The sequence below is a fragment of the Vulpes lagopus genome, chromosome X (genome assembly GCF_018345385.1).
Source record: "Vulpes lagopus strain Blue_001 chromosome X, ASM1834538v1, whole genome shotgun sequence".
NCBI classification, from domain to species: Eukaryota; Metazoa; Chordata; class Mammalia; order Carnivora; family Canidae; genus Vulpes; species Vulpes lagopus.
Genome location: NC_054848.1, coordinates 65,101,987 through 65,115,195, shown reverse-complemented (window position 1 = coordinate 65,115,195; position 13,209 = coordinate 65,101,987). Strand labels below are relative to the sequence as shown.

Genomic DNA, 13,209 nt, shown 5'->3' with positions numbered 1-13,209 from the left:
CTATTTCTCCTTTCCCCTTTATTCCCTTTCACTATTCTTTATGTTCCCAAATGAATGGAACCATATAATGTTTGCCTTTCTCCAGCTGACTTATTTCACTCAGCATAATACCTTCGAGTTCCATCCATGTTGAAGCAAATGGTGGGTATTTGTCCTTTCTAATGGCTGAGTAATATTCCATTATATACATAGACCACATCTTCTTTATCCATTCATCTTTCTACGGACCCCAAGGCTCCTTCCACAGTTTGGCTATTGTGGACATTGCTGCTATAAACATCGGGGTGCAGGTGTCCTGGTGTTTCACTGCATCTGTATCTTTGGGGTAAATCCACAACAGTGCTATTGCTGGGTCGTAGGGCAGAACTATTTTTAACTCTTTGAGGAACGTCCACACAGTTTTCCAGAGTGGCTGCACCAGTTCACATTCCCACCAACAGTGCAAGAGGGTTCCCCTTTCTCCCCATCCTCTCCAACATTTGTGGTTTCCCGCCTTGTGAATTTTCCCCATTCTCACTGGTGTGAGATGATATCTCATTGTGGTTTTGATTTCTATTTCCCTGACGGCAAGTGATGCAGAGCATTTTCTCTTGTGCTTGTTGGCCATGTGTATGTCTTTCTCTGTGAGATTTCTGTTCGTGTCTTTTGCCCATTTCATGATTGCATTATTTGTTTCTTTGCTGTTGAGTTTAGTAAGTTCTTTATAGATCTTAGATACTAGCCCTTTATCTGACAGGTTATTTGCAAATATCTTCTCTCATTCTGTAGGTTGTCTTTTAGTTACAACAAAAGCAGTCATGAGGGAAATACATCACAATACAAGCATCCATCTAAAAACTGGAAAGAACTCAAATACAAAAGCTAACCTTGCACCTAAAGGAGCTAGAGAAAAAACCGCAAATAGATCCTACACCCAGCAGAAGAAGAGAGGTAATAAATATTCGAGCAGACTCAATGAAATAGAGACCAGAAGAACTGTGGAACAGATCAACAGAACCAGGAGTTGGTTCTTTGAAAGAACTAAGGTAGATAAACCATTAGTCAGCCTTATTAAAAAGAAGAGAGAAAAGACTCAAATTAATAAAATCATGAATGAGAAAGGAGAGATCACTACCAACACCAAGGAAATACTAACGATTTTAAAACATATTATGAACAGCTATATGCCAATAAGGTAAGCCAGATGGCTTCCCAGGGGAATTCTATCAAACGTTTAAAGAAGAAACTGTACCTATTCTACTAAAGCTGTTTGGAATGATAGAAAGAGATGGAATACTTCCAAACTCATTCTGTGAGGCCAGCATCACCTTAATTCCAAAAACAGACAAAAACCCCACCAAAAAGGAGAATTACAGACCAATATCCCAGATGAACATGGATGCAAAAATTCTCAACAAGATACCAGCCAATAGGATCCAACAATACATTAAGAAGATTATTCACCATGACCAAATGGGATTTATCCCCGGATGCACGGCTGGTTCAACTCTTGTAAAGCAATCATTGTGATTGATCATATCAGCAAGAGAAAAAACAAGAACCTATGATCCTCTCAATAGATGCAGAGAAAGCATTTGACAAAATAAACCATCCATTCCTAATCAAAACTCTTCAGAGTGTAGGGATAGAGGGAACATTCCTCCACATCTATAACGCCATCTACAAAAAGCCCACAGCAAATATAATTCTCAGTGTGGAAGCACTGGTAGCCTTTCCTCTAAGATCAGGAATAAGACAGGGATGTCCACTCTCACCACTGCTATTCAACAGAGTACGAGAAGTCCTAGCCTCAGCAATCAGGCAACAAAAAGAAATAAAAGGCATTCAAATTGGCAAAGAAGAAGTCAAACTCTCCGTCTTAGTAGATGATATGATACTGTGCATAGAAATCCCAAAAGCCTCCACCCCAAGATTGCTAGAACTCATACAGGATTTTGGCAGGGTGGCAGGATACAAAATCAATGCCCAGATGTCAGTCGCATTTCTCTACACTAACAATGAGACTGAAGAAAGATAAATTAAGGAGTCAATCCCATTGACAATTACACCCAAAAGCATCTGATACCTGGGAAGAAACCTAACCAAAGAGGGAAAGGATCTATGCCCTAAAAACTATAGAACACTTCTGAAAGAAATTGAGGAAGACACAAAGAGATGGAAAAATATTCCATGCTCTTAGAACGGAAGAATTGTTATTGTGAAAATGTCAATGCTACCTAGGGCAATTAATACATTTAATGCAATCCCTATCAAAATACTATGGACTTTCTTCAGAGAATTGGAACAAATCATCTTAAGATTTGTCTGGAATCAGAAAAGACCCTGAATAGCCAGGGGAATATTAAAAAAGAGAATCAAAGCTTGGGGCATCAAATGCCAGATTTTAGGTTGTACTAGAAAGCTGTGGTCATCAAGACAGTGTTGTACTGGCACAAAAACAGACACCTAGATCAATGGAACACAATAGAGAATCCAGAAGTGGACCCTCAACCTTATGGTCAACTAATATTCGACAAAGTAGGAAAGAGTATCCACTGGGAAAAAGACAGTCTCTTCAATAAATGGTGCTGGGAAAATTGGACATCCACATGCAGAAGAATGAAACTGGACCATTCTCTTTTACCAAACACAAAGATAAACTCAAAATGGATGAAAGACCTAAATGTGAGACAAGATTCCATCAAAATCCTAGCGGAGAACACGGGCAACACCTATGAACTTGGCCACAGTAACTTCTTGCAAGATACATCCATGAAAGCAAGAGAAACGAAAGCAAAAATGAACTATTGGGACTTCATCAAGATAAGAAGCTTTTGAACAGCAAAAGAAACAGTCAACAAAACTGAAAGACAACCTCCAGAATGGAAGAAGATATTTGCAAATGACGTATCAGATAAAGGGCTGGTGTCCAAGATCTATAAAGAACTTATTCAACTCAACAGCAAAGAAACAAACGAACCAATCATGAATTGGACAAAAGACCCGAACAGAAATCTCACAGCAGAAGACATACACATGGCCAACAAGCACAAGAGAAAATGCTCCGCGTCACTTGCCATCAGGGAAATACAAATCAAAACCACAATGAGATACCACCTCACACCAGTGAGAATGGCGAAAATTAACAAGGCAGGAAACAACAAATATTGGAGAGGATGCGGAGAAAAGGGAACCCTCTTACACTGTTGGTGGGAATGTGAACTGGTGCAGCCACTCTGGAAAACTGTGTGGAGGTTCCCCAAAGAGTTAAAAATAGACCTGTTCTCATTCATTTGGGGAATATGAATAATAGTGAAAGGGAATATAAAGGAAGGGAAAAGAAATGTTGGGAAATATCAGGAAGGGAGACAGAACATAAAGACTCCTAACTCGGGGAAACGAACTAGGGGTGGTGGAAGGGGAGGAGGGCGGGTGTTGGAGGGGAATGGGTGACGGGCACTGAGGTGGACACTTGACGGGATGAGCACTGGGTGTTTTTCTGTATGTTGGTAAATTAAACACCAATAAAAGTTAATTAAAAAAAAAAAAAAAGAAAAAAAAAATAGACCTGCCCTATCACCCAGCAATTGCACTGTTGGGGATTTACCCCAAAGATTCAGATGCAATGAAACGCCGGGACACCTTTACCCCGATGTTTATAGCAGCAATGTCCACAATAGCCAAACTGTGGAAGGAGCCTTGGGGTCCGTAGAAAGATGATTGGATAAAGAAGATGTGGTCTATGTATATAATGGAATATTACTCAGCCTTTAGGAATGAGAAATACCCACCATTTGCATTGACGTGGATGGAACTGGAGGGTATTATGGTAGTGAAACAAGTCAATCAGATAAGGACAAACATTATATGGTCTCATTCATTTGGGGAATATAAAAAATAGTGAAAGGGAATAAAGGGGAAAGGAGAAAAAATGAGTGGGAAATATCAGAAAGGGAGAGAAAACATGAGGGACTCCTAACTCTGGGAAACAAACAAGGGGTGTTAGAAAGGGAGGGGAGCGGGGGTTGGGTGTGACGGGCACTGACTGGGGCACGTGATGGGAGAAGCATTGGGTGTTATGGTATATGTTGGCAAATTTAACTCCAATTAAAAGAAAGAAAGAAAGAAAGAAAGAAAGAAGAAAGAAAGAAAATGCTTAATGTCATTACTCAGTAGGGAGATACAGATTAAATCCACAATAATAACATACAATTTTAAACCTTTTAGAATGGCTAGTTTTTATGTATTTTTTATTTTTTAAGTTTTTATTTGAATTCTAGTTAGCATGCAGTATAATATTAATTTCATGTGTACAATTTAGTGATTCAGTACTTCCATACAATTCCTGGTACTAATCAAGTATAACTTCTTAATCCCTATCACCTATTTTACCCATCCACTCACCCACCTCCCCTTGGGTAACTACATCAGTTTGTTCTCTAGAATTTTTTTGTTTGCCTCCCCCCTCTTTTTTTTGTTCATTTGTTTGGTTTCTTAAATTCCACATATTAGTGAAATCATATGGTATTTGTGTTTCTCTGATAGACTTATTTTGCTTAACATAATACTCTCAAACTCCATTCATCTCATTGCAAATGGCAAGATATCTTTTTTCTTATGGCTAATATTCCATTGAATATATATACCACTCATTCTTTATACATTTATTGGTTGATGGACAATTGGGCTGTTTCCACAATTTGGCTATTGTAGATAATCCTGCTATAAACATTGGGGTGTATGTATCCATTTGAATTAGCATTTTTGTATTCTCTGGGTAAATATTGAAACTGATGGATCATAGTGTAGTTGAATTTAATTTTAAAAAATATCTGATCATTGGGGCCCCTGGGTGGCTCAGTTGGTTAAATGTCCAACTCTTGATTTCAGTTCAGGTCATGATCTCTGCATTGTGAGATAGAGCTGTGCTTTATTTTAATGGCATTTCATACTTTATTTTAGAAAAAGAAGGCTTTTGGATTTTACCACTTACAAACCTACCTTTGGTATGTGTATATGACTGTGTCCTCAAACAAGAGCTGTTGGTGACCTTCTCCAAGAAAGGGCCAGGTCTCCTTCTCATGTGATGTTCCCAGCTCCCCAGGGACTGCTCAGTGGCGCCCTCGCTGCCCAGGGCATCAGTTCCTGCCTGGGTCCCTAAAGGAGTCACCCAGGCCCAGGCCGTGCACAGGCTTCCCCTCACCCTGTGAAAGCCCAGCTGTCCTCCCAGCTGGACAAGGGCTCTCCGTGGGCTGGGGAGGCCTTGGGAGTGGCTGTAGCACACACATCCAGGTGGACCCCACAGACCCTGGGCCAGCACCTCACTCTAACCGCTGAGGACGTTGAGCCAGTGAAGGGCTGCAGCACCTGGGGCAGGCAAATCGGAATTCCCAGGGAGAACACATACCAGCTTGGGCAGCCCCCCTGGCATCCTCAGGGCCTAACCCAGCTGCTGGCCTTGTGCTCACTGGGGAGTTGAACTGCTGGGAGAGGTGGTTCTGGCAAACTTACCTTCCCACCTTGCGGGGCCTAGGCATCTCTATCCTTTCAGATACCTGATCCCCACATAGCTGGTGGCGGTGGGGTGCATGTACCCTCACACCCCACCCACACTGGCCAGGCTGGAGCTGGCCATCTGATGCCAGGAGGAGACAGCTCTGAGGCGTGTGCCCTCCCTGGATGGCTCAGAGCCAGCAGAAATGGTCCAGCCTGTGGTTTTGCTCAGAGGGCAGAACCAAGCAGCAGGAATGGCTGAGGATTCCACCCTGAGGCTGCCAGGGACACAGCCAGGCGCTGAAGGAAGACTTGCCAGTGGCCCATCAAGTCCACTAAGGCGCTACCAGAACCAAAGACCAGGGGCTCTGTGGGCATTAGTTCTGGGTCCCTGGGGCCATTATCCTCACTGTTGCTGCTCTGAGACAGCTCCGCAGGACTCTCCAGGTGATGCAGTTCCAGGAAGATGGCAATAAGACTGGCAATGGCTTTCACGTCACTGCAGTGGCCTATGATGGCACTCTGGGTGAGGGGGTGGGAGAAACTTGTCGCAAACTGCAGCACTACGACATAGCCCTTCCCAAAATCCCAAAATGCTGGTGAGAACGTGAAAAAAAACTGAAACTTTCATACAATATTGCTGAGAAAGCAAATTTTTAGTCACTTTTGAGACCTGTGTAGTAGTTTCTTATAAAGTTAAACCTACACTTACCATAACAGAATCCCACACCTAGATATTTACTCCAGAGAAATGAAAAGACATTTGCAGATACCTGCACACAATTTTTTTTTTATCAACTCTATTCACGATAGCCAAGGACTTGAAAATTCCAGATGTTCTCCAATGGATGAATGGGTAAACGTTTGTACATTCTTTGCAATGGGCTACTACTGTGAAATAGAAAGGAGAAAACTATTAATACAGACAACACAGATAAATCTCAGATACATTATACTACTACACAGTAGTCTGCAGTGGAGCTAGCTAAGTGTAGTGGAGCTAAGTGAAAGATGTTAGTCTAAGAGGAATATGTATATACTCTATTATTCCATTTATATAGCATTCTTCAAAAGTCAAAATTATAGAACCAGATTAGTTGTTGCCCAGGGCTGGGGTAACTGGAGGATTTAATTATCAAGGAGCAGCATAAGGGAATTTTTTTGGAGTAATAGATTTGTTTTGTATCTTGGTTGTGGTGGTGGTTTCATTACTATGTATGTTTGTCTTAACTCATAAAACAGTATACCAAAAAGAGTGAAATTAACTATATATAAATTTAAAAGTTAATAATAATAGATAAAATAACAATGCTAATAGAGACTTATTGGTTAAGTTAAAGACTTTCAAAATGTTTTATTAATCTAGGTGCATCTCTTCGTAAACTAAAAAAAAATCAGTGGTTTACTTAAAATTAAAGCTTCTAATATTGGAAAGAATGTGTTATATTTGACTTAGTGATGATTTTATGGACTCAATCCATTTTTAGAATCAGCTTTCCAAGAGTGAGTACTTATGAGTAAAACTGTTTAGTACTTTTCAAATGATTCAACCAGTTAAGACATTATTAGGGCATTATTAGCTGGTTTTATGTATGACATCAGATGTATAAGAACAATGTCATGTAGAAATTTGTCGGAAATGTTCCCATGTGAAAATATGATCTAAGCTCAGTGGTACTGCTAAGAAGTCATTCTTAGAAGCTTCATTTTTCAAGTATTCCTGAAGCAATAAATTTATAACATTTTACTTATTGCTTTGCTTGTTTGAATAGAACACACTGAGCATAATCCTTTCAGTGGCTCAGGATCTTCACTAAAAACACTGAATCTTAAAGCTGAGAGTACCCTGAGATATCCCATATCTGAAAATGATAAAGTGAAGGGCCTAGTCATACTTATAAATGTTACAACTATAGCATGCTTTATAATTTAAGAAAATGAGTTCACATATCCTAAATTATTTGTAAAAACCCAGACTGGTAGGTAGAACATGTCATGTGTTCTAGTATTTTACAAACTAATAAATAGAGCCTCATAGAAATTAAGTGACTTACACAGTAATCTGCAGTGGAGCTAAGTGTAGTACACAGGTCATTTTATTCCTATGGGCTGTCATATGCTGAGTGAGTGGCACATTGCAAGGAGTATTAGATTAGTAAATTTTGAGGTAAATTCAAATAACTTTTTTTTATTTAAATAACTTTTAAAAAATATTTTATTTATTTATTCTTGAGAGACACACAAAGAGAGGCAGAGATGTAGGCAGAGGAAGATGTGGGACTCAATCCCAGGACCCCGGAATCACGACCTAAGCCGAAGGCAGGTGCTCAACCACTGAGCCACCCAGGCGGTTCTCCCATTGAGTGATTAAAAGTACATGGTTTACTTTTATGAAAATGCACATGATTTTGAATTTTGATTTATATACAATTATTTTGGTTAGTATTGCCTAAAGCAAAGATATTTTGAGTCACTAATAGTTCCTGTTTATTTTTAAGCTTTTTAAAATAATTTTTGTCTTAATATATAAAAATAACCCCTTTATCCAAGAAAGGAAAAATAAAAGCACCCCTTTATTTCAGACCACAATTTCTAGCTGTAAGACGTATGCCAAATGCCTTGTTTGATGAAAAATAGTGAGTGTCCTGTTGATAATCTATCATGAATGTATGGATACCACGATCTCTGGCTTTACTGGCCAAAAATATTTATTTCAGTGAAAGAATCTTCATTTCCCATGTAGTGACACTAGCCAGATAGGGTTTTCCTCTCTCTCTCTCTCTCTCTCTCACCCTCTCTCTCTTTGTCCTTAACATTGTTACTTCTTCTGAACAAATTTAATAACTTTTTGCATTATATATAATTTTCAGTTAGAACCTGTCTCCCTTTAGCACACAAATTATTGCCCACTACTGGGATTTAGTTCAATTAAATAAACCTTTCAGCTTTGAAGCATTGTAACTGTATCAAAAAGTGGGAGCATGAAATTCTGCGTATACCTAATTTTTATTCCAATTCTCAGAGTATCTTTCTTTTATTTTTAGATGAATCTACGTTCTGTATTTACTGTAGAACAACAAAGGATTTTACAGCGTTATTATGAAAATGGAATGACAAATCAAAGTAAAAATTGCTTTCAGCTCATATTACAGTGTGCACAGGAGACTAAGCTGGACTTCAGTGTAGTCAGGGTAAGTATTGAGGTCATAATTCTTGAATTTATAGCTTTTTATTATAAGTGATAATTGTTTAATATGAAAAAAACCTTCAAGAGTATGAAGTCACTAACTTTATAAACAGTTTCGTTTCCCTGGTATAAAAATACTACTTTAAAAAATAATAAATGGAGCTAATAATTTAGTATGTGTTTCTGTAAATACCTTGAAAACACCAAAACTTTCACATCATAAACATAGTTTTAAAAAATCCCAGTCCTTTGAACTACTGAATACTTTTAAGATTAGTTCCTTATCCTGTGCCTTCTTTAAATCCAGGATTGATCTTCATATAACCCTCCAAAATGATATTAGTAAAACATCATTTACCAAGAGACTATTATGTACCTAGCATATATTCTTGGTATATTTGAATTTTTTTAAATCAGACATTTTCAGTATTTTTTTTAGGAAAACCTGGCCTTTTTTAAAATGAATTCCCACTCCTCTTTTCTAAGTAAAATGCATGTGTTTTAATGGTTTAGCTAATGAGTAAGGAACAAGAAATCCCACGGGAGGAAATTTTCCTTTATTATGACCATAAGTATTCATCTGTAAAAATCAGAGCCACTTTCACTTTTGTGAAAGGCAATGGGAAGATGATAGGAGACAAGAGATAAATCTAATAGAACTAGTTACAGGTATTATTAAGTGCACAGGTCTGTCTGAACACGATGTTTTATGTTTGTCCGAACATGATGCAAATACTTCTCACTTGAAAACTTACGGATTCAGGGATCCCTGGGTGGCGCAGCAGTTTAGCGCCTGCCTTTGGCCCAGGGCGCGATCCTGGAGACCCGGGATGGAATCCCACATCGGGCTCCCAGTGCATGGAGCCTGCTTCTCCCTCTGCCTGTGTCTCTGCCCCTCTCTCTCTCTCTGTGTGTGTGACTATCATAAATAAATTTTAAAAAATTAAAAAAAAAGAAAACTTATGGATTCAAAGATTGGTGACTTTCCCATTCTTGTCATTCATTAGGGTAATTTGTCAAAGAGAAGGGACATCTGTTTTTAGGTTTATGTTTCTTTTGGAGGAACTTTCAAAGGACCCTAAATAAAAAAAAAAAAAAAAAACTCTTGATAAGAAGAATTGTTTGGAAAATTTCTTAAAAACTAAAAGATATATTCACCTTTGAACAGGGAATTATGACTCCAGTTCTAGGGGGGGAATATCACAGGATATCTGTTTTTTTTTAATTTCTGAAATCAACCAATATTTCAGATTGATGAGATTGTATTTTATAACTACAAACTCAGTTTTTTGAAGTACTGTTTTTCTTCTTTATTTCCTTTTATTTTATCATTACTTTAAAGTGAAAAGCCTTCTCAGAAAGCTGCTTTGTCGACTATGTGACCTTTTATATTTCTAATTTGTTATTGCAATTTCCCCTCAATAACTTGCTTGATTGTACTTGAATAGTGAGAATACTGAAATACAAAGATTTATATTTATGCTCCAATTTATGCTCCAAATGGTATGAAATATAAAACAATGGGAATAAAAGGAATAAACTCCTAGATTGTAAGCTTACAAGAAAGACGTTATTTAAGTTTTAAGGAATTGTGTAAAACAGATTCATTCTCTCTGTTCTAAAAAAATGTAAATTGTACAGAATTTCAGTCTTCCTAATCTAAATTCCAACACAATTTTAGTTGTTTTCCTGCCTGAGAAGGGAGTTGTTTATAGACATCATTCAATAACCTCTTCTGCCTTCAGTATTTTACTAGGTCTATATGTTCTACTTGAAAGATACCTTTATTATTTTTAATACAGTGTTTATTGTGTTTTTCCTCAGAACTCAAATCCCATGGCACTAAGGACCTGATCTCAATGCAATGTAAAATGAACTTAAAAGGCTAAAACATCCATGTAAAAACAGAGTAAGGGAACAGGGAAACAAAGAAGGAAGTATAGAAAAAGGAAAACAGGTTTAGAGACAGTGAATTTCACTTGATCATAGCCAAAAGGCCAAGAAGCAATGGAGACAGTGAATTTCAAAGACAGAAATGAAAGAGGATTTTATTAACTGGCGACCTAATATCTGCCTGTCTTTCTTTCTCTCTCTTTCTTTCTTCCTTTATCCTTTCTTTCTTTCTTTCTTTCTTTCTTTCTTTCTTTCTTTCTTTCTTTCTTTCTTTCTCTTTCTTCTTTTTTTTCTTTCTGTAGTATTACTTTGTTAGCTACAGACCCCAAATTCTCATCATATCAATTTTGTTTGACCCATTTTTTTTCTCTCACCAATGAGGCATTTGGAATGAGAATCATTTATATCCTGTAGGCACTCATTATTTTTGGATCGTGTCATTGAATGATTTAAATAAAATTTAATTCGGTTATTGGGAATGCTCAGGCAATACATTTTCTTTATTTTCAGAATTTTAAAAATATTTCTTAAGTATACACTTTCCCACTTTAACTTCAATGGAAAATATTGAATTGAACCTTTACTTTTTGACTCAGTTTCATTATTAAATGAATTACTGTACTATGCTATAAAATAATAATGCTCATAACATGGTTAGCTATATGGATTTATTTTCTCCTTCACTAAAGAACAACAAACTAATTATTTCTCACATTAATTCTCTTATGTTTTTCCTTACTTCTCCTTTTTTTTTACTTCCCCTTTTTAATGAGCAAAATATCATGGACATTCCATTTCGGTGCTATCAAGTTGCCTCCAATTGCAATCTCTATCACCAATGCTCTACTTATTTTGTTATTTCTAATTTGTTATAGATTAGAATACCAGATTTGGTGAAATTATGTATAAAATAAGAGGAAGTGTGTTTTAAGGTGGAGGATTGTGCTTTAGTAAAGTACATGTATCTTGTGATATCTATATTGTCTGTTCTGGACAAATGAAATTGTTAGATAGCTGAGCTTCATATGCATGTGATATGCTACTGCGTTTTACTTTTTGATGAGTATGTAATATAAATATCTAAAAATGGGTAGGAAATATCAGAAAGGGAGACAGAACATAAAGACTCCTAACTCTGGAAAATGAACTAGGGGTGGTGGAAGGGGAGGAGGGCGGGGAGTGGGGGAGAATGGGTGACGGGCACTGAGGGGGGCACTTGATGGGATGAGCACTGGGTGTTATTCTGTATCTTGGCAAATTGAACACCAATAAAAAATAAAATTATTTAAAAAATTAAAAATAAAAACTACATAAATTACTATATTTAGAAATATACATATATATAGAAATATACACATTGTATATACTGTATATTTCTATATATATGTATATATGTATATATATTATGCATATCATATACTATATATACTAAGCATTTCTATATATGTATATTTCTATATTTAGGTTGCAAATTTATGGCTTATTTAACATTTTATGTAAAACTATTCACTAAGATCACTCTTAAACTTCCTGCGTTAAGGTAGTTATAGTAGAGGACGTTTATTTGTTTTCTTAGAAATATTGCCCAGAGCTACCCTCCAGATTTAGTAGTCCTTGAGTTAAAATATTAAAAATTCACTATGCCATCCCACTGAAAGTTTTTGAGTGTAATGATTGTACATTTTAAAAAATTATGAACAAACACATTATACTTCCTATGCATGTTTTTCATACTTGAAAAACCATAAGAGAGTAACTTATTTTGAATATTTGTAAAATTCACCTTTTTGAACCATACCTTGAAATTATATTTATCCAAAAATATTTCGAGTATATACTTTAAAACCTTTCACTTTTTCTACTCTGCCTCATTCTCCTTTGACATTTTATTTCTTTGTTCCTCTGCTTGTAATTCTCACCTCTGCTGTTTAATAAAACTAAATTAGAATGAGTTTAAAATTCCCACAGCCTCATTTGAAGCAAAATAGAGCATCTACATCTCTAGAATATTTTCCTTGTTAGAAAAATACTAATTATAAAAGTAAAATGGCCAATAAAGATGACCATTTCAGGAGTTTCTTGTCATAGTGGAAGGAGATTTTGCTTTGAGGTCAAGTAAAATTGATTTTGAATCCTTGCTCCAACACTTGCTGACACGTTATCCTTCTATATGCTACTTAATACTTCTGAACCCCAGTTTTTTTTCATTTATACAATTAGAAAGAATAATCAAATAAGCTAATATATATAAACACATAATAGGGATTCAATATATGTTATCTTTTATTTGTAGAATTACAGCAACATTAATGGTGTAAGCATCAAAAACTGAGTAATTTTTGTGGTCTTAAAAAACACATCACATAAAAGTTAACAAATACACCCTGCACCATGTTTGTGGTAGTTTAGTTCATTTAATATTTTCACTTATTTTATTTTTTAAAAAAATATAATAATGTGTTTTGGTAGTTTATAAATATGGTATGCATTTTGAAATAGTTACAAAGTTTACTGATCACATTATGGAATGTAGTATTTCTTAGAGCATATTTCTTATTGCATAATTATGATTCAGTGTAATATCACTGTGATTGTTAAAACAAATTACTTATATAAAAGTACATATTTTTAAATTAAACCTAAATGCTAACCTATTG

General features: G+C 36.4%; 1 protein-coding gene across 2 annotated transcripts in view; it reads left to right on the top strand.

The window, feature by feature from the left end:
* The window catches only part of HDX (highly divergent homeobox), a 224,203-nt gene that overhangs the window by 29,437 nt on the left and 181,557 nt on the right, over nucleotides 1-13,209 (top strand). For both annotated transcript variants that reach the window (XM_041741274.1, XM_041741275.1), the window contains exon 2: nucleotides 8,517-8,663. In XM_041741274.1, coding sequence (XP_041597208.1) covers nucleotides 8,517-8,663 — 147 coding nt within the window. The remainder of the gene's footprint in view (nucleotides 1-8,516; nucleotides 8,664-13,209) is intronic.